Consider the following 25,916-nt stretch of genomic DNA (forward strand, 5'->3'; position numbering starts at 1 on the left):
AAGATTGTAAAAAATATATAGATGTAAACGGAAAGATTGTAAGGAATGGAAGTCATGTAAACCCTTAGGGGACACATTATGAATAAAGAAGAAGAAGAAGTATACCTTTTGAACCAAAAGTGGAATAATCAAATGTTTAGATAAAAAATTAATTTTTAGTAATGAAAAAACAAATATTCAACCAAATATTTTATTCTTCATAAAAGTAATTTAATTTTTGACCAAATTGTTTTGTTTGTCATAAAAAAATAGTTAGATTTCAAACAATTATATAAATTTTCAAGAAAAGGTTAATTCTGAAAATAATAATTAAATTCAAAACCAAATAATTAAATTCACGAATTCACGTATTGACTTTTATTGGGGAACCTAAAAAGAAGGGGTTAGGGGGGGGGGGCGCAAAAACGTAACTTTTATATGTTGCGGCATCCGACACCAGCCTGGGCAGAAATATTTATATTTTCGGACAAGTATCTGTCTGTCCATCGCACTTTTTTCCGGGAGGGGAATTAAGCGAAGCGCAAGTGAGGGGAATTGCAGAGGGGAAGGAAGTAAGGAGAATTGATGTTAGGGAAAGTAAAGTGTTAATTAATAGCGGTTAGGAAAATTGGGGGAAAGGGTTGAGGAAAATGGGGAGGCGGGAAGGGTTGGGTTAGTAGGAAAGTAAAGGTGAGTAGGAAATTGAAGGTTAGAAGGAAAGTAAGGGTGAGAAGCAGAGTGAGAATCAGTAGCAAAGTAAGGGTGAGTAGAAAAGTAAGTGTGAGTAGGGTTGGTAAAGTAGCGATGACAAGAGTGGGGACAGGAATTGGTAGAAAAAGAAGAAAAAAGGGGTATCAAACAAATTGATGAGAGGGAAATTAGAGGAGAGAGAATAACTGGAAGTGAGGAGAAGGATAGTATTACTATGAAGCGGAACAATTGAAAATTTGTACAAGAGGATGTGAGGGAGGGGATGCAATACTAAGGAGCAGAATTATGGAGAATTATTAGAGGGGATGAGAGAGGATGAATGGTAGAGTAGAAAGCAAGTAAGAAGAAGGGAAGTTTGTGTATTTGAGAGGAGAGGTGGAGAGGACTCGAGTTTGGGAAAGTAGGGTAATTAAAGAAATGAAAAGGAAGAAGTTTTTAGAAAAGTGAAGATAATTAAGGGTGGCAAAGTAGGGATCGGAACTTTGGGGAAAAGTTGCAGTGGAAGTAGAGAAAATGGTGGGGAAATAGACGAAATTTCGGGAAAGGAGGTGAAGAGATGGGTAATAGATGTAGAGAGAAGAAGTAGTAAAAGTGATAAAGGAAGTGAGAGGTGTGTAACTATTAAAGAAAAGCTTAAGTGAAATAAATAAAGAGGAGTAAACTAGTATGAGGGCGGGAGATTTAAGTGCCTTATTTAACATATTAAAATACGAAAAAATCATTTACAGTTACTTCTTATTACTGTTTTCTTACTTCTAAGCTAATTAAAAAAGCAGAAAGAAACTTTTGAAGTCAAATTTTAATTGAAATTAGTTTAATTAAACTTTTAAAGCCGACCCTCGACCGAGTCGGGAAATTGCTTCTGATTCTAAAGGAATATTGTGCCAATATTTCAACAACGGAAATATTAAATGAGTTTGCCCCCTACATCAGGCGGTACTCGTGATTATAATTTCGCCGATATGAAGCAATATTTGAAACATAAGGAATTGCTGAGAAATCAATGGGAACGACTGATTCAGAATTTCGTAACAGTCAATTCGATTACTGGAATGAGGTTTGGTAAGGTTGCTTTTTCGTTGAAGCTGCGTTACCACCTATGATGTGAGCATGTTATTAGTCTATTTCAAAGGGCTCTTTCTGATCAAACAAGGTTTACAAATTGCCTCGTTGCAACCTATATTTATTTTATGATAATTAGGATAGGCAGATTTAACCCAAGTTTTAACAAATCTCTGGCAATTTTAGATTATTGACCTTAAATATTTATAAGTCTTAAATTTATAAGTTAATAATTTATAAAAATGTATGAGTCTTTCATAAACTACGTTACTAATTTAGATATTTTACACCCACCCCATTTCCACGAATACCCTTTCTGATAACTGTAGTTTTTTATTACTACCCCCCCCCCCTCCCTCCAACTGAAAAGTAAATTAGCCCAAAAATTTATTGAAATATTGAAAAGTGGATGATTTTTCATGAAAATAGGGTATGAATAGAGTAATAAATTAATTTAAATAAAATTAATGTAATTAATATATTTAATATCTGAAAAGACGATTTTTGAATAAAATACATTAACTTTCTACCAAATAGTTGGATTTTCAACTTATAAACGATACATTTTTAACCCAAAATAAAAAAGTTCAATTTCCAGGTGAATTAATTAATTTATAAAAAAACCAACATTTTAACAAAAAAGTTCAATTCTATCCAAAAGAAGAGAATCTTAAAGTAATATTTATTTTTAACAAACTCAAGTTAATTTTTAACTGAATAGTTTAATTCTCTCCAAAATAATGAAATCCTTAAACAAGCCAGATTAATTTACAGCCAAACAATTGCATTTTTTACCCAAAGGAATGGATTTTATACCAAGAAGAATAATTCTCAACCAAAAAAGACGAATTCTTAACAAATTCTTTTTTTTAACTGGAAAAAAACATTTGTTAATTTTGAAATAATTTTAAATGAAATAGTCGAATTTAAACCAAAACTATGAATTTTTTACAAAAAAGTTAAGTTTTTAACGAATAGTTTAATTTTCTGCAAAATTTTTTAATCCTTAACCAAGCCAGATTAATTTAAAGCTAAACAATGGCGTTTTTCTATCAAAAAGGATGGATTTTCAATCGAACAGAATAATTCCCGAGAAAAAAGATGAATTTTTAACAAAATACATAAGTAGTTCAAATATCAAACAAAGAGTTTAATTTCCAACTAATAACAATTTTTTTAAACCAAATTGCGCAATTTTCAACCAAAAATATAAATTTTTCTGCAAGAAAATAAATCTTCTACCGAAAACAGGGATTTTCAACAAAATACAGATATATTTTTTAGATTCATATTTTTTCAACAAATAGTTTATTTTTTTGCTGAAAAGTAACATTTCCTAAATAATATTTATTATTTTGATAAAAAATTTTATTTTCAACTGAATAGTTTCATTTTCTATCAAATTGTTGCATCCACAACCAAACCACAATAATTTATACCTAAATAGTTGCACGTTTATTCGAAAAAGATGAATTTTTAAACAAAATAAATTAGTTTTTGCAACAAAGAAAATAAGAATTTCTAGCAGAGAGCATGAATTTTCAACTAAAAAAGAAAAGTTTGTAATAAAAATATCAATTTTTAACCAAACCTGTAATAGTTACATAGTTATTTGAAAAAAAATAATTTTGAACCAAAAACGAAAGAATTTTTAAAAATAGTTACATTTTCAACAAAAATAATAAATATTTTTTAAAAACCTAATTTTCAAAAAGAAATTTCAAACTAATCGAGGATTCTTCAAGCCAGAAAATTAATTTTCGAAAAATAGAATAGTTAAATTTCGAACCAAGAATGTGAATCTCAAAAAAGTATTTTTATTTAGAAAACAAGTTCAAATTTCAACCAAGTAATTTAATTTACAACTAGAAAATATGAATTTTTCACCAAATTATTAAAGTTTCAACCAAGAAGATGAATTTTTCAGTAAGAAAATTAATTTTATATAAAAAAATGAGAATTTTTAACAAAATACCTTGATTTTCAACAAATTAGTAGAATTTTAAACCCAAAAGGACGAATTAGCTGCAAAGAGGTTAAATTTTTAACCAAAAAATATTATTTCTTAAGAAAAAGTTAATTTTTTGCCAAAAAGTTCAATGTTCATTCATATAATTAAATTTTTAAACAAGAAAGTTAATTTGAAACAGTTGCATTAATTTTCAAAATTGATAAATTTTTAACCCAAATGATTAATTTTCTGCTAGTGAAGAATTTTTTACAAAGTTCATGAATTTTCGACTAGGAAAGATCAAGTTTTTATCAAAAATATTACTTTTCAATCAAATATGTAATAGTTTTATTGTTGTTTCGAAAAATTAATTCGGGCCTGAAAATAACGATTTGTTTCTAAAATACTTACATGTTCAACAAAACTGATAAATTTTCATCTAAAATAATAAACATTAAAAAAATGAATTTAACAAATAGAAAACTTCAAACCAAAAAAAGAGTTTTAACCCGGAAGAATTATTTTCTAAAAATGGAATAGTTAAATTTTCAACTAAGAACGTGAATCCTAAAAAATATGCATTTTTAGCAAACTAGTTCAAATTTTAACACAGACGTTGAATTACCAATGAAAAAAAATCATTTTTAACCAATCATCGTGAGCTTTTGGGAATTTGAATATTTGTCGTAATTCCGGGGGGTTTTGAAAACCACGCGAAAAAATTTTCTTGATGATTTTAAGAATCAAAAGATTATAAATGATGTCCTTTAAAATAAAAAAAAAACATTATTTTAATAAAAATTGTTTGAATTCACGAAAATAACATTAGTTTTAAGCATGTTTTTGCATTTTTTGCTGACCGTCCCTGCTCACCAATTTTTAAAAAATAATTGCATTTTAATAAATGACGCATTTTTTCCGGGAAAATATTCTCTACAACTCTACTGTTTCAAATTTAAAAAATAACTAAATAATCTTGAAATATAGCTATTTGTTTAAAAAATGTTTTCTTTACAAAAAATGTTCTAACGATTGCAGCCATAGAAAAATTTACTTTTAAAATTAGAAACATTAGCGTTGTGAGGAATGTTTTTTCTGGAAAGTAAGCCGTCATTTATCAACATGCATCTAAAAAATTAAGAAAAAAATGTGTTTAAATTAATGTTTTTTTTTCGTTGTGAATTTTAACATTTCTAATAAAAAATAATATTGTTTATTTGAAATGAAATCAGTTATAATTTGCAAATGCCTAAGGTTGACTTTTTTATATTGACTTTGAGCATATATTTCGCTTGCTTAAACACTTCCAAAATTGTATAATACAAAATCTTTCAAATTGATAAATATTTGTTAATAACACTTTTTTTTGATAACGTACGCGACACATTCTGTTTTCTTTCAATTTCAATTATAAAAGACAAAAACTAATTTTTAATTAAAGAACACGATTGTTCGCCTTAGTGCATTAGTTGTAGAAGTTCATCATGCCGGCGATTAAAATTTTTTTTTTTACTTTTAAATCACAAATGTTTTTTCTCAGCTGAAAGGATTCAATCAATTCAAAAATTTTCACTCCATTCTACTTAATATTTAGTAGCGTCAACAAAGCATTTTAGTTGGAAGTCCTCAAGAACATCTCCGATTTTTATAATTTTTTTTTAATTTTTGTTTTTTTATATTACTTAAAATCAGAAACATTTTGGAGGGGGAAAACAATTATTTCTATTATTTAAACAATTGTAATGATATTTGAGTGTAAAAAATTTTTTATATAAGATATTCATCAAAAACTAAAAAAAAACCAGATATTTATATTTTTTATTCATATTGCAGTCATAAGTAACTAAAAATTAAATCAAAATAAAGTAAAAAAATTTCGAACAATTACTCATCATTTTTTTTATATAATAGTGCAGTGACATAAAATTAATATATATAACACAATTAGAAATATCTTTATTTATTTATTTAGTATTTAAACAATTAATGGTGAGAAATTTTATATTCTTTATTTGACATTACTGAAAATATAATGACATTTCAATAAATAAAATTTGTATGAAGACTTATTTATCAGGTTTTTCGAAATATTTTATTAAATGTGAATAATTTAGTGCTTTGCCGAGAAGATTAATTTTTTGGAGAAAAAGGCAATTTAAAAAAATATATGAATTTTTAAAAGGTCTATGGGATTTTCAACAATAAAAGATACATTTCCGCCAAATAGTTGAATTTTCTTTTGAGAAACATAAATTTTACCAAAAAATGAAAAACTATAATTTTAAATCAAAAAAATTAATTTTCGACAAACAAAAAACGAATTTTTAAAAAAATAGTTAAATTTTGCAACAGATAGATGAATTTTTAAGGAAAGTGATGAATCTTCACCTAAAATAGTTTAATTTTTATTACAAAAATAAACAATAAAACTGAAGTCAAGGAATTTAAAAAATAAAATAAAATTGTCAACCAAAGATATAAATTTTCAACTAATGCCATGCACCAAACAATACATTTTTAACAAAGTACTTCAATTTTTAACCCAATAGTGTACAAACACGTAGTGATTTCTTGACCCACACAGCAAATTGTTACGATGTAAATATATAATTATTGATACACAAATTTATTTTAACAACATTTTTTTATTCTGAAATTACTATATGAAGAGATTTTCAGGAAAAAATGGGGACAAAACTTAATTTTTTAATTAAATATTATAAATATTGGTTAAAGAATATAAATAATTGTTTTCCCCTCCAAAATATTTCTGATTTTAAATAATATCCAAAAACAAAATTATCAAAATCAGAGCTGTTGCTGAGGACTTCCAAATTTTGCCTGTTTTATGTATTCATTGATTAATATTAATTAATATTGGCTAATATCTGAAATTTCTATTAATAATATTAATTATTAATATTATTAATATTAATTATTAATTATTAATATTAATTAATATTGACTAATATCCGGAATTTCTAAATAATCAGCATAAAAAAAGAAATCTCTTTTTTGAAAATCTCGAAAATCCATTTTCCTTATGCCAATATCGACTTCCACTCTGAAACCGAAAGTAAAATCCTCTGAGAAGCATCTGAACATTGCGATGTCCCAGTGGCCCAATTGTTGCTTCATAGACCGAAGTAAATAGAATAGTGGATGACATCCATTGGTCATGACAGATAGGTAAAAGGGGTTCCGTATGCTTATTGCATCATCACCGTATGTATAAATCTTGAAGAAGTTCCACCGCACCTCTGATCCAATCGCACATTTCACTTTCAGCAACACACAAAACATTCATCTTACAAAATTTATTAGTCCACATTTTTTTCAAGTAAATAATTTATTATAGAACGTAAAAAATAATAAATCTTATGATCCTACCTTCTCAATAGTGCCGCGATCAGGCTTGTAGGGGAATAACTTTTCTCGGAACGGTTACCCCCACCACTCTCATTCTCGCGAGCGCGCACGAATCTTGGAAGCCCTTTCGCAATAGTACTCAACAAGTGGAGGGGGTCCTTCAATCATGGACGTTATTTTTCAAGTTTGCAAAAACTTTCTTCTGAAGATTATCTATTATTTATTATTATTATTATTATTAATCCTTTTTTAGTTGAAAATTCAACAATTTGACTAAAAAGGATGTATTTGATAGAAAATGAATGTTCATTAGGGTGGTCGAAAAATGCATTGGAAATATTATTTTTTTATTTTTATGCGGACACCCTATAATTTTGTTCGAAGCAGCACAAAATCAACTGCATTTTTAAAAATGATATTTAGAGGTGCCGCCAGCCCCATGAAATTTAACACGTATTTCCCATAAAAAAGACGTTTTTGTTAATCTTATTCAGAATCCTCAATATTATTTTTATTAAATTGAAACTCAACATTTCTCTGTACAATTAGCCATAGAATCTGAATAAAATACCGCTTTATAAATATCAACGCCATAAACCTGTTTTATAGGGTCCCAAAAAATCTCCATAAGTGAAAAAATGGGTATGGCGAATTTTTGGCGCTAATTATGACTTCTTTGTGTTTCTTTTTTTTGAAAATTGTTTCTAGCACATAAAAAACCATTTCATACTGATAATTAGATGTCGACATAAATTGTTTAAACAATTTATTATTGTTTTTATTATCGATTTTCTCATAGATTGGCGTTAGAAAGACGCTTTTTTTCCAAAAATGTCCACTTGTCCAATTTTCAAATAGACGGGTGATATTTCATCAATTTTAACAAGTTTCATTGTTAAAACAATTTATTTGTATCGTTAATAATATTATCATAGAAAAATGCTACAAAATTTCATTTTAAAACAAAATTCACTTTTAGTCAAATTTTCAATTGTAAGGTGAGTTGATTAATTAATTACAGTGAAGAAGATTAATTGTTTAAACAATTTATAATTATTAATAATATTTTATTTTAATAATGCTGGAAAGATGCGGGTTTTTCCGAAAATTCTAAGTTTTTTTTAAATTTTCAATAGGAGTGAAGTAATCATGAATTAAAGTTAAGAAAAATAATTGTTTAAACAAATGATTATTGTTCATGACTATCTTCATCTATAGTAATTTCTGATAGTTGCGTTTTTTTGGCAATTTTTACCTTTCTGTCCTTTTTCACTTAGTAACATAATAATTAATGAAAGTTAACGAAAATGTTGTTTAAACTATTCAACATCGCTTATAACTATCTTTTCTTAGGTAAGTGCTAAAAGTTGTGGTGTTCTTATAAAATCTTTAACTTTGCTTCGCCTGCTTAATTTTTAAAAATTAATAAATAAGAATTAGAGAAAACTACATTTTAAATAATCTCTTTCTTTTTTTGTGGTGAAGAGCGAAAATAATTCACTTAGAACAACAATACTATTTGAAAAATAATTACTGTTGTGGCTGACTTATTATTTCTTAAAAAAAAGGCGGTGCGACATTAAAGATTTTAGAAAAAAACGCCACTTTCTAGCACTTATCGAAGAAAAGATATTTAAAAACAATATTAAATTTTTTAAACAACTTTTTTGCTAAATTTCATTAATTATTACCTAACTAAGTGAAAAAAGGACAGGAAGGTAAAAATTGCCGAAAAGCTGCAACTATCAGGTATTGATATAGATAAAGATAGTCATAAACAATAATTATTTGTTTAAATGATTATTTTTGTTAAATATAATTAATTATTATGTCACAATTATTTTTGTTAACATGAATTCATTATTACTTCACTCCTATTGAAAATTGGACAAAAAGCCACAAATTTCAGAAAAGACGGCATCTTTCTAACATTATTCAAATATAATATTATTAATAATAATAATCAATACTTTAAACAATTAATTTTCTTGACTTTAATTAATTACTTACCTTATATTAATTGAAAATTTGACTAACAATAAATTATTTTTCGAACTACTATTTTGTAGCATTCTTTCAAGAGAATATTATTAACAATTAAAATAAATTATTTAAACAATCACTCTTGTTAACATTCATGTATTATCACGTCCCTCCAATTGAAAATTGGAAGACAAGTGGACAATTTTGGGAAAAATCGCGTCTTTCTAACGCGAATCTATGAGAAAATGGCTAAAAAACAATAATAAATTGTTTAAAAAATGTATTTAAACATCTAATTATTAGTTGGAAATAGTCTTTCATGTACTAGAAATAATTTTCATATAAAAAACCGCAAAAAACGTTATGATTACTGCCAAAAATTCGCAACCCCCATTTTTTCACTATAGGGTTTTTTTGGGACTCTATAAAACAGACTTATGGCATTGATATTTGAAAAGTGATATTTTATTCGTATTCTATGGCTAATCTTGAAGAGAAATGTTGAGTTTTAACTGAATTGAAATAATATTGAGGATTCTGCATAAGATTGACAAAAATGTCTTTTTTTTTCTTATGGGAAATGTGTGTTAAACTTCATGGGGCTAATGGAACCCCTAAATTTTTTTTCCAAAAAAAATACATTTATTTTTGTGCTAATTCGAACAAATTTCTGGGTTGTCTTCATAACAATTCAAGAAAAAATTGTTGGACCACCATAATGTGCATGGTTAACAAATAATATTTTTGCTTGAAAATTCTTCTATTTTTTCGTAGAAAATTAATCTTCGGTCTATTCTATTTTTGGTTTGAAAGTTGCCTTTTTTAGTTAAAAAATTAACAATTTTATTGAAAATTAAAGTATTTTGTAAAAAGATATTTTTTTTGTAGAAAATTAATCTTCGTGTTTGGAAATTCATTAATTTTTAATGACTAAAATTTTTTTTTTGAAGATTCGTCTTTTATATAGGAAAATAATCTTTTTGGGAAGAAATTGATCTTTATGGTTAGAAATTCTACTATTTAGTTAAAAACTCATTTTTTGGGGGAAAGATTCTTAATTTTCGTTAAAAATAAGTTTTTTTAGTTTGAAAATTTTAATATTTTGTGGAAGATTAGACTTTTTTCCTAGAAAGTTGAAATTTTAATTTTTCCTTGTTTTGTTAGAAATTTTTATTTTTTTATTTATTTGGTTAAATATTCAGTTTTTGGTGTGCAGACTTACAATTTTTATTGAAAATGTGTGTCTTTGGGTAGAAAATGTATTTTTCTGTTTAAAAGTTCGTTCATTTGGTTAAAAATTCATCTTCTTTGGCAAAAGAATTGATCTTTCAGGTTAGAAACTATTGTACTCTGGCTCATCGCTTTTCTTGAAAATTAAACTTATTTATTCAATATTATTTTTTATTAAAAGTTAATTTGTTACCTTGAAATGTTACTTTTCCATTTTTTCTTGAAACTTTTTTTCTCATTAAACATTCGTCTTTATTGTTAGAAAAGTAATCTTTTTGTTTAAGATTTATTTTTTGGTTGATAATGCATCTTTTGTTTTAAAAATGGAATTTTGTTGAAAATTTATATTTTTGGGTTGAACATGCAGATATTTTAAAAAAATCCGTCTTTTGACTTAAAAGTTAAATTTGTAGAAAAATGGTCTGTTTGGATAGAAAATTTAATTTCTGGGTTTAAAGTTGAGCTACTCCGTTAAAAATTCTTTTTTTTGTTAGTTAAAAATTCATCACTTTATTTGAAAATTCATCTCTGATTTTGTAGAAATTTCTTGTTTTTTTGTTGTTGTTAAAAGTTGGCCCACTCTTTCAAAAATTTATTTTCTTGGTTCCAGATTCATTTTTTTAGTTGTAAATTAATTTATTTTTGATAATAAAACTATAATGTTAATTTCTTTCTATTAAAAATTGATATTTTTACTTGAAGGTTGAAAATTAGAAATTATTTTAATAATTTTCTATACATTTGGATTTGTAAACAAGAAATGAACACTTATTATTTGTAGAAAAACTAGAAGCCATTCGTATAGAAATTTCGATGCAAATACCCATAACCTAATTTAAAACAAAATGTAGATTTTTGCAAATTTCAAACAAAAAATTTTGAAGGTTTTTAGGAATTGTAAAAGGATCCAAAAGAGTAAAAACATTTTCTTGATATTCCTAGAAAAATTGAAAATGACTTTTCATTTTCAAAAATTATTTTAACAGAATATTTAAAAAGATTTCAAGAGATTTTCAAAATTGTCAAAGAAGACCTTCGAAGATTTTACGGATTTTTTTTTAATTTGCAGGATTTTCTAAAATCGTAGAAATAATTCTATGAATTCAGAAATATGTTTAGAAGTTCTGAAAAAATTTTCATACAGTTCGCTCGAATTACTTGATATATAAGTCAAAATTTTTAATTAATTTTTAATCTTCTCAAAACTTCTAAATATATCTTAAAGAAACTCAAATTCTTTCTACAATTAATGAACGTTAAATTATTATTTATTCATTAAAATTCAACAATTTCGCTTACAAATTAAATATTTTTTAAATAGAAAAATAAAAAGAGGAACGCTGAAAATTTAAAAGCTTTTCGAAATTTTAAAAATTCCAAGCTTTCTATCTCATACAATTAAGTTTCAAGTTGTTTAAGTTTAAATATTTGGCTTTAATTTACTCATCACTTTCTTTGTTTCATGAAAATTAATTTTTCCATCGTAAATTGAATTAGTCAACATTTAAATAAAAAGTGATCTTTTATCGTTAAAAATTAAACTATTTATTTAAAAATTGACGTACTTTCTTCAAAGTTAATTTTTTTGGTAGAGGATTCTTGTTCGTAGTTGAAAATTCATTTTCTTGGGTGAAAGATTCATAATTTTTGTTAGAAAACTACCCTCTTTGATTTTAATTGAACTTTTTTGTTAGAACTTGAACTATTTGGTTAGAATTTCAGTTTTTGGGATCAGGATTTATAATTTTCATTAAAAATGTGTCTTTTCGGGTATAAATTTATCTTCATGGTTAAAAATTCATATATTTTGTTAAAGATTTATTTTTTCTGGTAAAAAAATGTATTTTCCTGGTTATAAATTGAATCAATTTATTAAAAATTTATTTTTTAGAAAAAATTAATAATTTTCGTTCAAATTCAACCTTTGATCGAAAATTTCTCTTTTTAGTTGATAAATAATATACTGGGTTACAAATTCGTATTTTTTCTTGAAAAATTAGTAGACAAATTTTTTAAAATGTATATTTCTTAGTTAAAATCCAATCTATTTTGTTGAAAATTCGTCATTACTGGTTGAAAATTAATTTTTGTACCAAAAATGTACTATTACACCTTTCGTTTATAATGTAAAATTTACCTCATCTTTAGTTGAAAATTCGACTTTTTTAGTATAAAATTAATCTTTTTGGTTGAAGATTCATTATTTTAGTAGGAAATTGATTATTTTCGTTGAAAATCAATTTTCTTAACTGAAAATATAATTATTCCATTTTTTGTTGAAAATTTATCTTCTTTAGTTAAAAATTGATGTATTTTGTTGAAAAAATCATGTTCTTGGTTGATTACTCACCTCTTTGGTTAAAAGTATTTTTAAAATGAAAAATTCCTAATTTTAATTTGAATTTAAGTTATTTGCTTGAAAAGTATTTTAATTTGTTTTGAATAAGAACTTCAATTAAAAATATTAATTCTTTTAACTGAAAAGTTTTTTTTTTAATTTTTTTTTGAAAATTACCTTTTTTAGTTGAAAATTTGGGTATTTAATTTTTTTTTAAATTCGTATTTTTTGGTGCAATAAGTTTTGTTTCGAGAATTTTTTCTTACTTCTTAATAACACTGAACACAACTTATCAGTGAAAACCGAGTTAACTTTCTTGTCCCCTGTATAGTCGTATATTAGTCGCATTTCTTTCAACTCTACCTAGAGCATCTCTAAGGCAGTAAGACTCGTTGGGGGATCTCTTTTGCAAGGTACGAATAGGTAGGTACCTGAAATTGGTGGGAGGTGGATATAAGCCCATCGCCTGGGGATGATGCTATCAGTGTCTTCGCGCTTTCTCATAGTAACATTGCACATAGGATACTCGCGAAAACAAAATGCTGAAGGTACTTGACATGTTGCGTGAAGATTTATTGCTGTGGAAGTGCGTGCTCTCATTTTTTAGGATTTTTTCAGTATTTGGGCTTTAAAACCAGGAGTGAATGATTTATGTGACTAGAGGATTTGAGCTTTTGTTTTGGGTATCAAGTTGACCGTGAAAACGGAAGTTGGGTAAAAAATATTAAATCTTGCAAATTGAGCAGTTGGCTGCAATATTGAGATTTGAGAAGTTGAGCGCAATATTGCAAATTGAGCAGTTGGGAGCAATATTGCAAATCGAGCATTTGGGTGCAATATTGCAAATTGAGCAGTTGGGTGCAATATTGCAAATTGAGCAGTTGGATGCAATATTGCAAGTTGAGCAGTTGGATGCAATAAGAGTCCAATTGTTTGTTCAGAATTCATTTGTTTTTCATTTTTTATTTGATTCTAAGTTCATGAAGAATAAATGAAAAATGAGTAACTTCTGAAAATGCAAGTAGGCTCTTATTAAATCCGATTTTTTCTAAACACTGATGTCTGTAGGCTAAAAAAAAGTAACATCAGGAATAAATAATCATCACATTTGTTAACAAGAATAACATGGGAAAATTGATTTATATTTATTATTGACAGTAAATATCAAGAAAAAAAATGGATGAACGATCATTCAATTTCTTGGTAGATTAACAAAATTTTGGATCTTCACCTTCTTGGATCATTTTGTCAAGATCATATTGATACCTTCAGATTTAGTGTTTTAATATTTTGATTTTCTGTTGATTTGAAAATACATTTGTGCTAAATATAAATAATGGTAATGGTAGCAAACCAATAAATAATTATAAAAGAAATTTAAATGACATTATAATCAAAAACAAAATCCTATTTAACGTCCAAAATTCAAATTGATGTGCAGAATTCCTGAAAATAAAAAAAGAATTCAACGAACAAATTTGCATAACTACCATAAAATATTCCTATTACCTTCTTTTTTTTTATTTATTTCGCCTTTTTTATTTTTATTATTATCATATCGCAATAAAAAAATAATCACGAATGTTTCGGCAATCATACTTATTCATTTTGTTTTTTCATTTGTTTTTATTGTCTTTTTATTGCGACTTGATGATAATAAAAATAAAAAAGAAAAAAGAAATAAAAAAGAGAAGGAAAGTAAAGAATTCATCTTTTTTAAAAAAAACGTTATTATTCGCCTAAAAATGGCATTATTTGGCTGAAAATTCGTGTTTAGTCTTGAAAATTCAAGAATTGAAATATAAACTTTTTTGGTAAATATTCATAATTTTGGTTCAAAATTTTATTGTTGATAGAAATTAATTTTTTGAACGGTAAATTATTACTTTTTTATTATATTATTATTATTTATTATTACTTATTACTTTTTCGAAAATTCTACTAAATGATTTAAAATTAATTTTTTTAAATACCTCTTTTTTGGATTGAAATTTCAATAATTTAGTAGAAAAATTAACTATCTGGTATAAGATCGAACCGTTTTATAGAAAATTCAATTTTTTTGCTTGCTTGGGATTTAATTCTTTGATTGTAAATATAATTATTTCACTTTTTACTGCCACTTTATATTTTTAATTAAAATACATCTTTTCTAGTTGAAAATTCAACGACTTGTTTTATTATTGCCGTAATTTGTTGAAAATTTTTCGTTTCATAAATTTAGAGCGAAATTGAGTTAATAGAACCCAAGAAGAAAATCTAAGTCCATTAAATCCAAACTTTTAGTTAAAAGTTAATTATTTTTTGTTGAAAAGTCTAATATTAAATTTCTGGTTCAGAATTGATCTTTTTGTTTGCAAATGTTTTTTTGCTTGAAAATTTAAGTATTTTTCTGCAAATTTGTTTTTCTACGTTAAGTCCAACTGATTTATTTATTTTGAATTAAACTTTTTTTTTGAAATATCAATTATTACATTTTTCATTGCAAATTAATATTTTTAGGTTAAACGTTGAAACTTGCAACATAATTTGTTTAAATAAAAATTCATAATCTTAGTTATAAATTTGTTTTTCTTGTTAAAAAATCATTTTTAAACTGAAACTACTTTGTCGAAGATTCGACTGATTGGTAAAAAATTGGTCTTTGGGGCTTAAAAATGTGATAAAGTAAATTTTTGCGAGTTGCAAATTCAACTAATTGGTAGAAAATTAAACCATCTTACAGAAAATTGAATTTTTTTGTTTGCTTGAGAATTAATTTTTGGTTGACTTCTTATTTTTCATTCCTCTTTTTTATTTTTGTCCAAAAAAAGAAATTTTTTTCTTTTCTTTTTTAGGAATTTCTTATCCTTTTTTAAAATTTCAATAGGAACATTTTATGGTGGTTGTCCAAAACTGGTCGTGTGATTTTTTTTAAGAATCCTGCATATTAATAAAAAAAATGAATCAATTAAAACAAAGTATGATTTAATAGTGTGATATCATACGATTGATAACGTTACCAAACAAGAGGAACAATTGGGAAAGTAAAATAGACGTGTTTTGAATCCTTGCATATTTTAATATTGAACTTTCCCATCTGAGAAGAAATTCCTTATGCAAAGATACTTTCCGCTTTGGGTTTTACGAGCTCTCTTCCAGAAAAATATTGCATCAGATCTGAACTCTCAATTATAGAAAAAAAGACAATTGTTTAAATTAAAATTTGCTGTTGCTTTATCAGGACTGCTAAAAAATTTCCTTAATGAAAATTCTCTGATTTTTCCCAGCCTAGTTTTTTATTTTTACTGACCAATTTCTTATTTTCCATCACAATTAAAAAATTGAAGATGGAAATTATAAATTTTCAAATTTATTATCCTGAATAAAGAGAAATTAACGTTTTATTTAAATGGATTAATTTTTTACCAAAACTGTTGAAATTTTAACGAAAAAAATTACTTTCAATTAAATAGTTAAATTTATAATAAATTGATTAAATTTTCAATAAAATAGTTCAAATTTTAACCGAATTGAATTTTCAACCTAAAAACATAAAATTTTAGCCAAATAGTCGAATTAAATTTCTTCGAAGACAGAAGTATTTTGAACTAAAAATTTGAATTTTCAACAAAAAGATTAATTTTTAACTAAAAATGTAATTTTTAACATTTAATAATAATTAAAGCGTCTTTTAACAAGATAGTTGCCAATCAATTAGTTACATTTTTTACCTACAAAAATAAATTCCTAATTAAAAATGTAATAAATTATATTTCAATTAAAAAAGCTGAAATTTCTACCTAGTGAATGCAAATTTTCAACGGAAAAACACGAATTTTCAACTAAGAAAATTAATTTTATAACAAAAAGGACGCTTTTTCAATTAAAAAGATCAATTTTTAACGGAAAATCGAAAAGTTCAATTTTCAGTAAAGAAATATATTTCAACCCCATAAAACTAGTTTTTAAGAAAATATTTAAATTTCGAGCTCAATAAAGAAATTGTCAGCTGAAATTATACATTTTTCAATTGAAAAGATGAATTTTCAAGAAAAGATCAATTTGATCTAAAATAGCTAAATTTTCAAACTTTAACTGAATATTTAACAAACAAACAAAAATGGAAATTTTAAAGCAAAAGGATTAGTTTTCTGACAAGAAAGGCGACTTTCTAAGTAGAAGATCAATTTTCTACTCACAATTTAAAAGTTACATTTTTAGCTAAATAAACTTATTTTCAAATAAAAAAAAGATTTTTAAACAAAATAGTTAATCTTTTAACCAAAGGGATAGACTTTTTGCTTCAAAAAAATTTTTAACAGAGAAATTGAACTTTTACACAAGTAGTTGAATTTTAAAAAAAGTATTAATTTTCAAGAAAATAGTTCAACTTTTAACTAGAGAGATGAATTTTTAACTAAAATAATGAATTTTTAACTGAAACGGTTAAATTCTCAGATAGAAAAATTAATTAACAACTAGAAAAAAAATTCAACCAAATAGATGAATTTGCGACCAAAAAGCTTTTAGTAGATATTTCAACAAAAAATATTTTTAATTTTGTTGAAAAGCAGTTAAATACAACGAAAAAAGACAACGTGCTTTCCAAACGAATTTTTGAATTTTCAACTAAAAAATATACACTATTAATAAAAAACGAAAAAGTACAATTTTCAGTAAAAAAATATCTTAAAAAAAAAATAGTCAAGTTTCCAACACAATGGAGAAGTTTTAACTACAATAATGAATTTTTTTAAAAAAAGACGAATTTTCAACAAGTAAAGATTTCGCAGTGAAAAAAGAAAAATTCATCCACATTGTTTAAATTTTCTGTAAAACAGTTTAATTTTCAAGAAGAAAGTAATTTTCTACCAAGAAGTTGCATTTGTCACCAAAAAACAGGAAATTTAAAACTAAAAGTTTACTTTTATTTTTAGATTAAAAAAACTTTCAACAGCAGGAACATAAAAAACAAATTTACAAAAAAAGATGAAATTTTGATGATTAAAACTGAATTTTTAAAACAAAAATCTCCACTTGTTTCTAAAAAAAAATAGTTTAATGTTTAACCAAGAAAGGTTTGTAGCAAAATAATTTATATTTTATTAAAGAAGAATTTACTTTCAACAAAATTATTAAATTTTTAACTAAATAACAAAGGAACAAAATATAAGGCAAATAAATTAATGACAAGGACATTATATTAGGGTCGCCTCAAAAATTAATTTTGAAAATGTCCTCATGTTTCCTAAAGAATTTTTTATTTTCCCTGGCTATTAATATTCAAAGACCAGAATATTAAATTTGTCACTTATTGAACAAAAAAAATTTTTTATAAATAAAATTAGAAAATAAAAAAAAATTATGTTTAAAAACATTTCCCCTCCTTTTCCCTGACTTTCCCTAACCGATTAAATTCTCTGACATTTTCCTGATTTCCAAGTTTTCCATGACCTAAACCCACAATGTTTATCGAGAATTTCACACAAGAACCAATGTCGTCTACTAATATAAAGAACAATATTTTTTCTAAAGAAAATTCATTCGAATATAAATTTTAACACATGAATTAGTAGTGCAGACTGCGCTAGAGTCAGCCAGATTAACATACAGTCATAAGTTCTTAACATTATTCTAATTTGTTGGAAAATCTAATTATAACATTATTTTCCAGATTTGTTTTTGATTCTCCCCTTTGAATTTTGCTTTTATCTTAAAGTGCTTTCATCTTGACAAATTGAATCAATTTTCAAAGTACATTTTGTAGCTTTTAAGAGAATTGGATGGAACTAAGAACGGAATATAGAAAAACATTTTTTTGCAGACCTTATGCCTGCTGGGCGCCCTAGTCGCGTGGTGCAATGGACTCGTTATCAGCGGTTATAATGGAGGAAATGATGGCGTATATGATTATGCAGGGTTAGAAGATTATGAAGGGCATGCAGTTCTTCCAACAGTTGCAGTACCAGTGCATTCGGTTTCTGCTTCCCCACTTCATCTCACAGCACAAGATATACATGCTTATAATCATTATCCTGAACATCAATTACAACATGAACATCACCATCACCAGGAGCCGGACCATGATTATTATGTAAGTAAATTTGTTAGTATTACTATTAATGACTTTGAAATACCATTAAAGACTTTGAACTACCATTAATGACTTTAAACTACCATTAACGACTTTGAATTACCGTTAAAGACTTGGAAATACTATTACGACTTGGAACTATCATTAACGACTTGGAACTACCATTAACGACTTTGAACTGCCATTATCGACTTTTAACTACCATTCACGATTCTGAAATACTCTTAATGACTTTGAATTACGGTCAACGACTTTGAACTACCATTAATGACTTGGAACTACCATTAACGACTTTGAAGTACTATCGACTTCTTTGAACTACCATACACGACTTTGAGCTAACATTAACGACCTTGTACTACCATTGACGACTTTTAACTACTAATAACGACTTTGAATTACTGTCAACGACTTTGAACTACCATTAATGACTTTGAACTACCGTTACTCCTTTGAATGAACATTAACGACCTTGAACTACCATTAACAAATTTAAAGTACTATTGACGACTTTGAACTACTATTATTACTTTGAAATACAATTAACGACTATGCACTAACATTAACGACTTTGAATTAACACAAAGGACTTTGAACTACCATTAACGACCTTAAACTACCATTAATGACTTTGAAGTACTATTGACGACTTTGAACTACCATTAACGACTTTGAATTAACAGTAACGACTTTGAACTAGCAATAACGACTTGGTATTACTAATAATGACTTTAAACTACCATTAACGACTTAGAACTACCATTAACGACTTGGAACTACCATTTAAGATTGTGAAATAATCTTACCGACTTTGAACTACCATTACTCCTTTGAATTAACATTAACGACTTTAAACTTCCATTAACGACTTTGAAGTACTATTGACGACTTTGAACTACCATTAATACTTTAAACTACCGTTATCGACTTTGCACTACCATCAACGACTTTGAATTAACACTAACGACTTTCAACTACCGAAAACGACTTGGAACTACCAATAAGACTTGCAACTACCATTAACGACTTTGAACTACCATTAACGACTTTGAATTAACATTAACGACTTTAAAATACCAATAACGACTTGGAACTGCCATTAGCGACTTGGAACTACCATTTACGACTTTTACATACTCTTAACTACTTTGAACTACTATTAAAATTTTAAACTACGCTTAAAGACTTTGAAAAAACTATCATGGTGCCATTCACAACATAAGTGAAACATTTTTCGGAACTCTAAACACACTTTGCGTCAAACATAAAAAAAGAAGATTCCCTCCGCGTGATGCCTTTTCCATTGCACTTCACACCGGGAATGGTACTTTTCAATACCCCCCCCCCCCCCCCCCCCCCCCCCCCAAACGTATTACATATTTTGTAAATTAGCCCTTAATAACTGAATTACCATTAACTACTTAGAACTGCCATTAACGACTTTGAACTACTATTGACGAATTTGAACTACCATTAACGACTTTGAACTACTCTTAACGGCTTCGGACTACTATTAACGACTTGGAACTACCATTAGCTGCAAGCTCAGGAAAAGATTCTTTTTAAAAGAAATGAAATTTCTTTTTCTATATGGAATAATAGGAGTATAACGAAATTTTCTCAAATCACGCATTTATTGTTGTTGACTATCTGATTGGTTAGATACCGCGTTTCAAGAATCTTCTTAATTTAAATTTAAAAATTATGAATTTCAACTCTAAAAATGAAAATTGTAAATGATTCTTTGAAAGTAAAGACAATAATGCTGTTAAAATTTTACCAAGTGATTTAAAAATGGCACAAGGATTACAGTTATGACCTTTTTTTCATATTTAAGGAGTTATCTATTTATTAATAAAATATCTACTAATAAAAATTAATAGTTTTTTATATCAACAATTTAGAAAATCAAATTTTTCAAACAAATAATTATATTTAATGATACAAATTATTTCTAAATCTTTCTAAATATTATTAATAATAGCCAACAGTTTAATAATTATTATTTTTTAATATTTGAAAATAATTTTGTTTACCACATTTTGAAGATTTTGAAATAAAATCTTGAAGCTTTTCAAATATATTTAAAGGTTTTGAAGGTTTCTTTATTATTTCTAATTTTATGTTAAATTTTCCGAAAAAAAATTTTAATTTCTATAAAACATTTATCAATCTTCCAAAATAACAAAAATTTCGTAAACATTCTAGAATTTTTAAATATATGGAGAAGTTTCAAGAAGATACAACAATAATGTAGATTGTTGAAGTTTTCGAAAAAAAATCTCGAAGCTTTTCACGAATTTTGAGAGGTTTAAAGAAAGAAAATTTTCTTGACATTTTTTGAAAAATTTCAAATGATTTTTTGATTTACAACATTTATTTTAAATATTTAAAAATATTTAAAAACAATTTTAAACGATTTTCTCAAATTTTGGAAAAGAAGGTCTAAAATTCTAATTCAAAATTGTAGCACAAATATGAAAAAGGTGAAGAGATATTTAGAATTTTTAAAAGGATAGAAAAATAATGTTATTTAAAACAAAATGTCAATAAAACAAAAAATTTTGTGACAGATCTCAAAAACTTTTACATGATTTTTCTATTTTTAAAAATTTATTTTTAAAGTATATTTATAAAGATTTAAAAATATTCCAAAAGTAAAATTAACAATCAAAATTCTTAGAATTTTTTTAGAAACTTTGTTAAATATATCTGAAACCATAACAAATCTTTTTAAATTCTTTCGAGAAACCTAGAAAAATTATATTTATGTAACCTACAAACAAATAAATAACGAAAATTAAAAAAATAGTTTTTCGAAAATTTTATTTGTAATACTTTTGAGATAAATTTAAAAAATGGACTAGTGCATTTTTTAAATAAAAATATAAATTTTTAACGTCAAGAAAAACCGAATTTTCGACAAGAAAGTTAAATTTTAAACCAAAGAGGTGAGTGTTTGAAAAATATAAATTTTTAACAAACAAGTTGAACTTTCAGCCAAGTACTTGAATTATTAACTAAAAAAGTAGAATATTTAATTAAATAATTTAATTTTTAACAAAAAATTTTTTTAAATTTTTTAGCAAGAAATTTAAGGTTGTAAAAAAATTATTTTCTACAATATTCTAGAAGTTTAAATCCAAAAAGGCGAATACGCTACAAAACGTTTGAGTTTTTTTGCCACAAAATACGATTTTTTAACAAAAAAGTTAATTATCCACAAAAATTTTAACATTTTATTAAATCATTTAAATTTTAATCAATTAGTTAAATTTAAATAGAAAATGTGAATTTTTAACAAGAATCCTTATTTTCAGCCAAATAGTTTAATTTTCTACTAAAATTATAAACCAAAAAGAAAATGAAATTTTCTACTAAGTAGTTCAACTTTAAACCAACTATATTTTCGAATTTTCAACCCAAAATATCAAGTTCCTATCAAGAAGATTAATTTTGAACCAAACAAGAAAATTGTTGAATGAAATAGTGAAATTTTGGGTTAAAAAAATTAATTTTTCACCATAAAAGATACATTTTTAAGGAAAATGCAATAGTACATATTTTAAACAAAAATAATATTGTTCAATTTTCAGTTCAAAAAATTAATTTTTAACCAGGGATAAATTTCGAACTAAAATGGTGAATATTCACGCAAAGAAATCAATTTTTTACCAAATATTTCAATGATAAATCAAGTAGTTTAATCAAATACTAAAAATGATAAATTTTTGACGAAATATATGAATATATAAACAAGTAATGGCATTTTTTTCAAAGATTAATTTTCAAATAAGTATAAGGCCACCTAAATTTCTTGGAAACGGGGTTCTTTTTAAAACATATTTGGCACAGATTATCTTTAACATGTATACTTTCATCTCAACTTTTTAAAGAATTTTTTTGTTTAAATGGCGGACCAAAATATTTTTAAAAACGTGGTTTTTTTACGTACTCTCAAAGTATACCATTTTTAAGATGAAAGAAAAATGATGAAACCGAGATTATTATTTAATTTGATAATTTTGGTGTTGCTGGTAATAAATGAACTAATAAAATGCTAAATTTAAAAATGGTGGATTTAAAATAGCGACAGAAAAATAATTTTTTTGATTTGTATGTAATGTTCGTTTTAATAGCGTAATATCCTTTTAATGTTCGTTTTAAAAACCTATTTTCAATCATTCTTATTGTTATTATTATTATTTAAAAAATATCAATAGCGAGTCCAATATGGCGGATAACAAAATGTTGTATAATAACTAGGCCAACACCAACTGAGTCTTTTAAAGTTTTCTGTGACTGTAAGATTTTTTAGCCATGAACTATATAAACCAGATATAGTTTTAAGAGTTTGAGACATCACTAAATTTAAATCTGCTATTACTTTTGCAAAATCAATTTGTTTAAACAATTTGTTTAAACAATTTTTTTAAAGAAATTATTGCGTCATTAACTAATTTTGCAAAACAAATACCAGAATCAGATTGAATGGCAAAACTTACATCCGGAATAGTTCTTTTATGTCTTCCATTACGCTTTTTAATAAACAAAGTAATAAATAATTAATTTTGTAAATTTAATCAAACCTTTTATGTTCATAAGGAAGGCAAAGAAAATACAAATACATCAATTATTTAAGGGGCTTTTGAGTATTATTATTCCAAACATGTGATTAATTTTGTAAAATTAGTTTGTTTAAACAATTTGTTCAAACAAATTATTGCATAAAAAACTTTTTTTTTGATAAAGATGTCAGAATAAAATTCTATGTCAAAAATTATGTACGACATAATATTGTAACTAATGCCTTATTTAAACGCATCGCATAACGTTTTGTATAACATATTCGATTATTTCCTTTTTTTGCGATTTTTGAATTTTCTGTTATTTATTTCTTTCTTTTTTCTTATATCTTTTTCACACTTCTGAAATTGAGAATGTAAGTGCTTCAAATTGCTTGGATGCTTTTAAATATCCCATTAGATTCAATACTATATCGTACGTAATTTTTGACACAGAACCTAATTCTGAGTTCTGAAATTGTTTATGCCATAAATATTTTTATGCAATAATTTGTTTAAACAAATTGTTAAAACCAAATGATTTCTCAAAACTAATCGCATGTTTGAATTAAGCGTACTCAAAAACCCCTTAAGTAACCACAAAATTAGTTAATAATGAAAAAATTTGTTTGAATCAATTGTTTAAACAAATTAATTTTGCAAAAATAATGGCAAATTTGAAATCAGTGATGCCCCAAACCATTAAAACTATATCTGTTTTATACAGGTCGTGACTAAAAAATCTTATGGTCACAGAAGAGTTTAAAAGACTGGGTTGGCGTTCTTCTTGTTATTATAGAAAATTTTTTATCCGCCATATTGAACTCGCTATTAATATTTTAAAATAAGAATAATGAGGATTATTGAAAATAGGTTTTTAAAATAAACATTAAAGCGATATTACGATATTAAAACGAACATTACATACAAATAAAAACATTTATTTTTCCGTCGCCATTTTAAATCCGCCATTTTGAAATTAAACATTTTAGTAGCGTATTTAATGCCGGACATACAAAAAATATCAAACTGAATAATAATCTCGCTTTAATCATCGTTTTTTTCACCTTAAAAATGGTATACCTGGAAAGAATGTAAAAAACACGTTTTTTTTAGATATTTTGTTTCGCCATTTAGAAAAAAAAGTAATTCTGAAAAAATTTTAAATTAAAGTACACATGTTAAGGATAATCTGTGCCAAATTTGGTGAAAATAAAAATACCCGTTCACGAGATATTTAGGTGGCCCGATTGACATGGAATTGCCGATATATATAGACTGCCCTGCAAAAGTTTGGACTCACTTAGAAAACTAATTTTTTTTTGTATTTATCGATTTAATTATACCGGAGCTACAAAAATTTCTCCTTTAAAGTTTGATTGTTTCCGAAATTCTGTTTGAAATAAGCCCAGGTTGAAGCCAATTTGTCTAGTTTTTAAGTACATATTTCAAAAATAGTGTAAATTTTAATGTTATTTTGCAATTTTCAATAATTTCCAAAATATTCAACGTTTTTCAATGTTTTTAGGCTCATTTTTAAGCTTTTTTCTGTAGGAAAATCAGAATAAAAGTTAAATAAATATATATTTTGGGGAAATTACATAGAAAATTCATGATTATATGTTTAATATATTTTACGAAATTATTTTTGTTACTAAAAATAATATTTCAATTTTTCCAACTTTTTTGTTACAAGTGTATATATATATACATGATATGTAGTATTGATATCTTTTAGGGCAAAAATGTACCAAACAAAAAGCATGTATTTTTTAGAGATACACAAATGTCATTTAAAACATTTTTTAAAATGGCGAGTGGAGAAAGTCAAAGATAATTGCATAGGATGAAACTTATTATTGTCTATACCTGATCCTTAGCAGTTATTTTGGATGCGCTGATTCAATTTAATAATGAAATTCAGAATAAAATAAATAAAATGAAATAAATTTATTTAAAATTATATATCTGATTACGCAAAAGATATATTCTGCTGTAAATCTCTATAGCTTACGAAATTAATTTTTGTATTTCTAAACGTACTTTATTAGATTTACCTAGATCAAACTTCACTTATAGAAGATTTTTAACTTCTCAGGGCCAACAGAAAACTTTTTATGAAGCGTTGAATGTTTAGAAGATACATAAATTCTCATTTAGAAATGCATTAATTTTGAAAACAAAATATTAAAAATAATTTTATTTTAAACCAAAACATAAGCCCAACTATGCGCCGAGTGCCTACATTGGGTGGGTTTCGTAACCCAATAGTTTTATGAACAAATTTAAAAAAAAATTTGTTTGACTTATATATATATATAATCTTTAACTTATCAAATATCGGCATTATACCATAAACATCATTCGTGTTTGCTTCAAATTCGCCAGAGATCAGAACGAAATATACTCCCTAATGTTCTTCTGACATGGCGATAAAAGATATGACTGTAATGTGGCCACTTAGGCGCGGCATGAAGCAAAGCATAGTGATTATTACTACAATAGTATGGACGTGCTAGTAACTTGGCGATAATAGTGTCGACTGTCTGAGTGACTCCGGCATGACCTATTCCTATACAATTTCAGCTCTATGTATATGTCTATATATGTCCCTATATATGTGTATATAGGTTTCTACGTGTAGCACATGCA

General features: G+C 25.8%; 2 protein-coding genes across 5 annotated transcripts in view; one reads left to right on the forward strand and one right to left on the reverse strand.

Annotated features, from left to right (window-relative positions):
• Positions 1-25,916, reverse strand: part of LOC117172510 (neutral ceramidase) — a 290,344-nt gene that overhangs the window by 102,129 nt on the left and 162,299 nt on the right. The window lies entirely within an intron of this gene.
• The window catches only part of LOC117172511 (cuticle protein 19-like), a 20,902-nt gene continuing 8,105 nt past the window's right edge, over positions 13,120-25,916 (forward strand). The window contains exons 1-2 of the mRNA XM_033360526.1: positions 13,120-13,171; positions 18,430-18,699. Coding sequence (XP_033216417.1) covers positions 13,163-13,171; positions 18,430-18,699 — 279 coding nt within the window. The 5' untranslated portion in view covers positions 13,120-13,162. The remainder of the gene's footprint in view (positions 13,172-18,429; positions 18,700-25,916) is intronic.

The sequence above is a fragment of the Belonocnema kinseyi genome, chromosome 5 (assembly GCF_010883055.1).
Source record: "Belonocnema kinseyi isolate 2016_QV_RU_SX_M_011 chromosome 5, B_treatae_v1, whole genome shotgun sequence".
In the NCBI taxonomy this organism is placed as follows: domain Eukaryota; kingdom Metazoa; phylum Arthropoda; class Insecta; order Hymenoptera; family Cynipidae; genus Belonocnema; species Belonocnema kinseyi.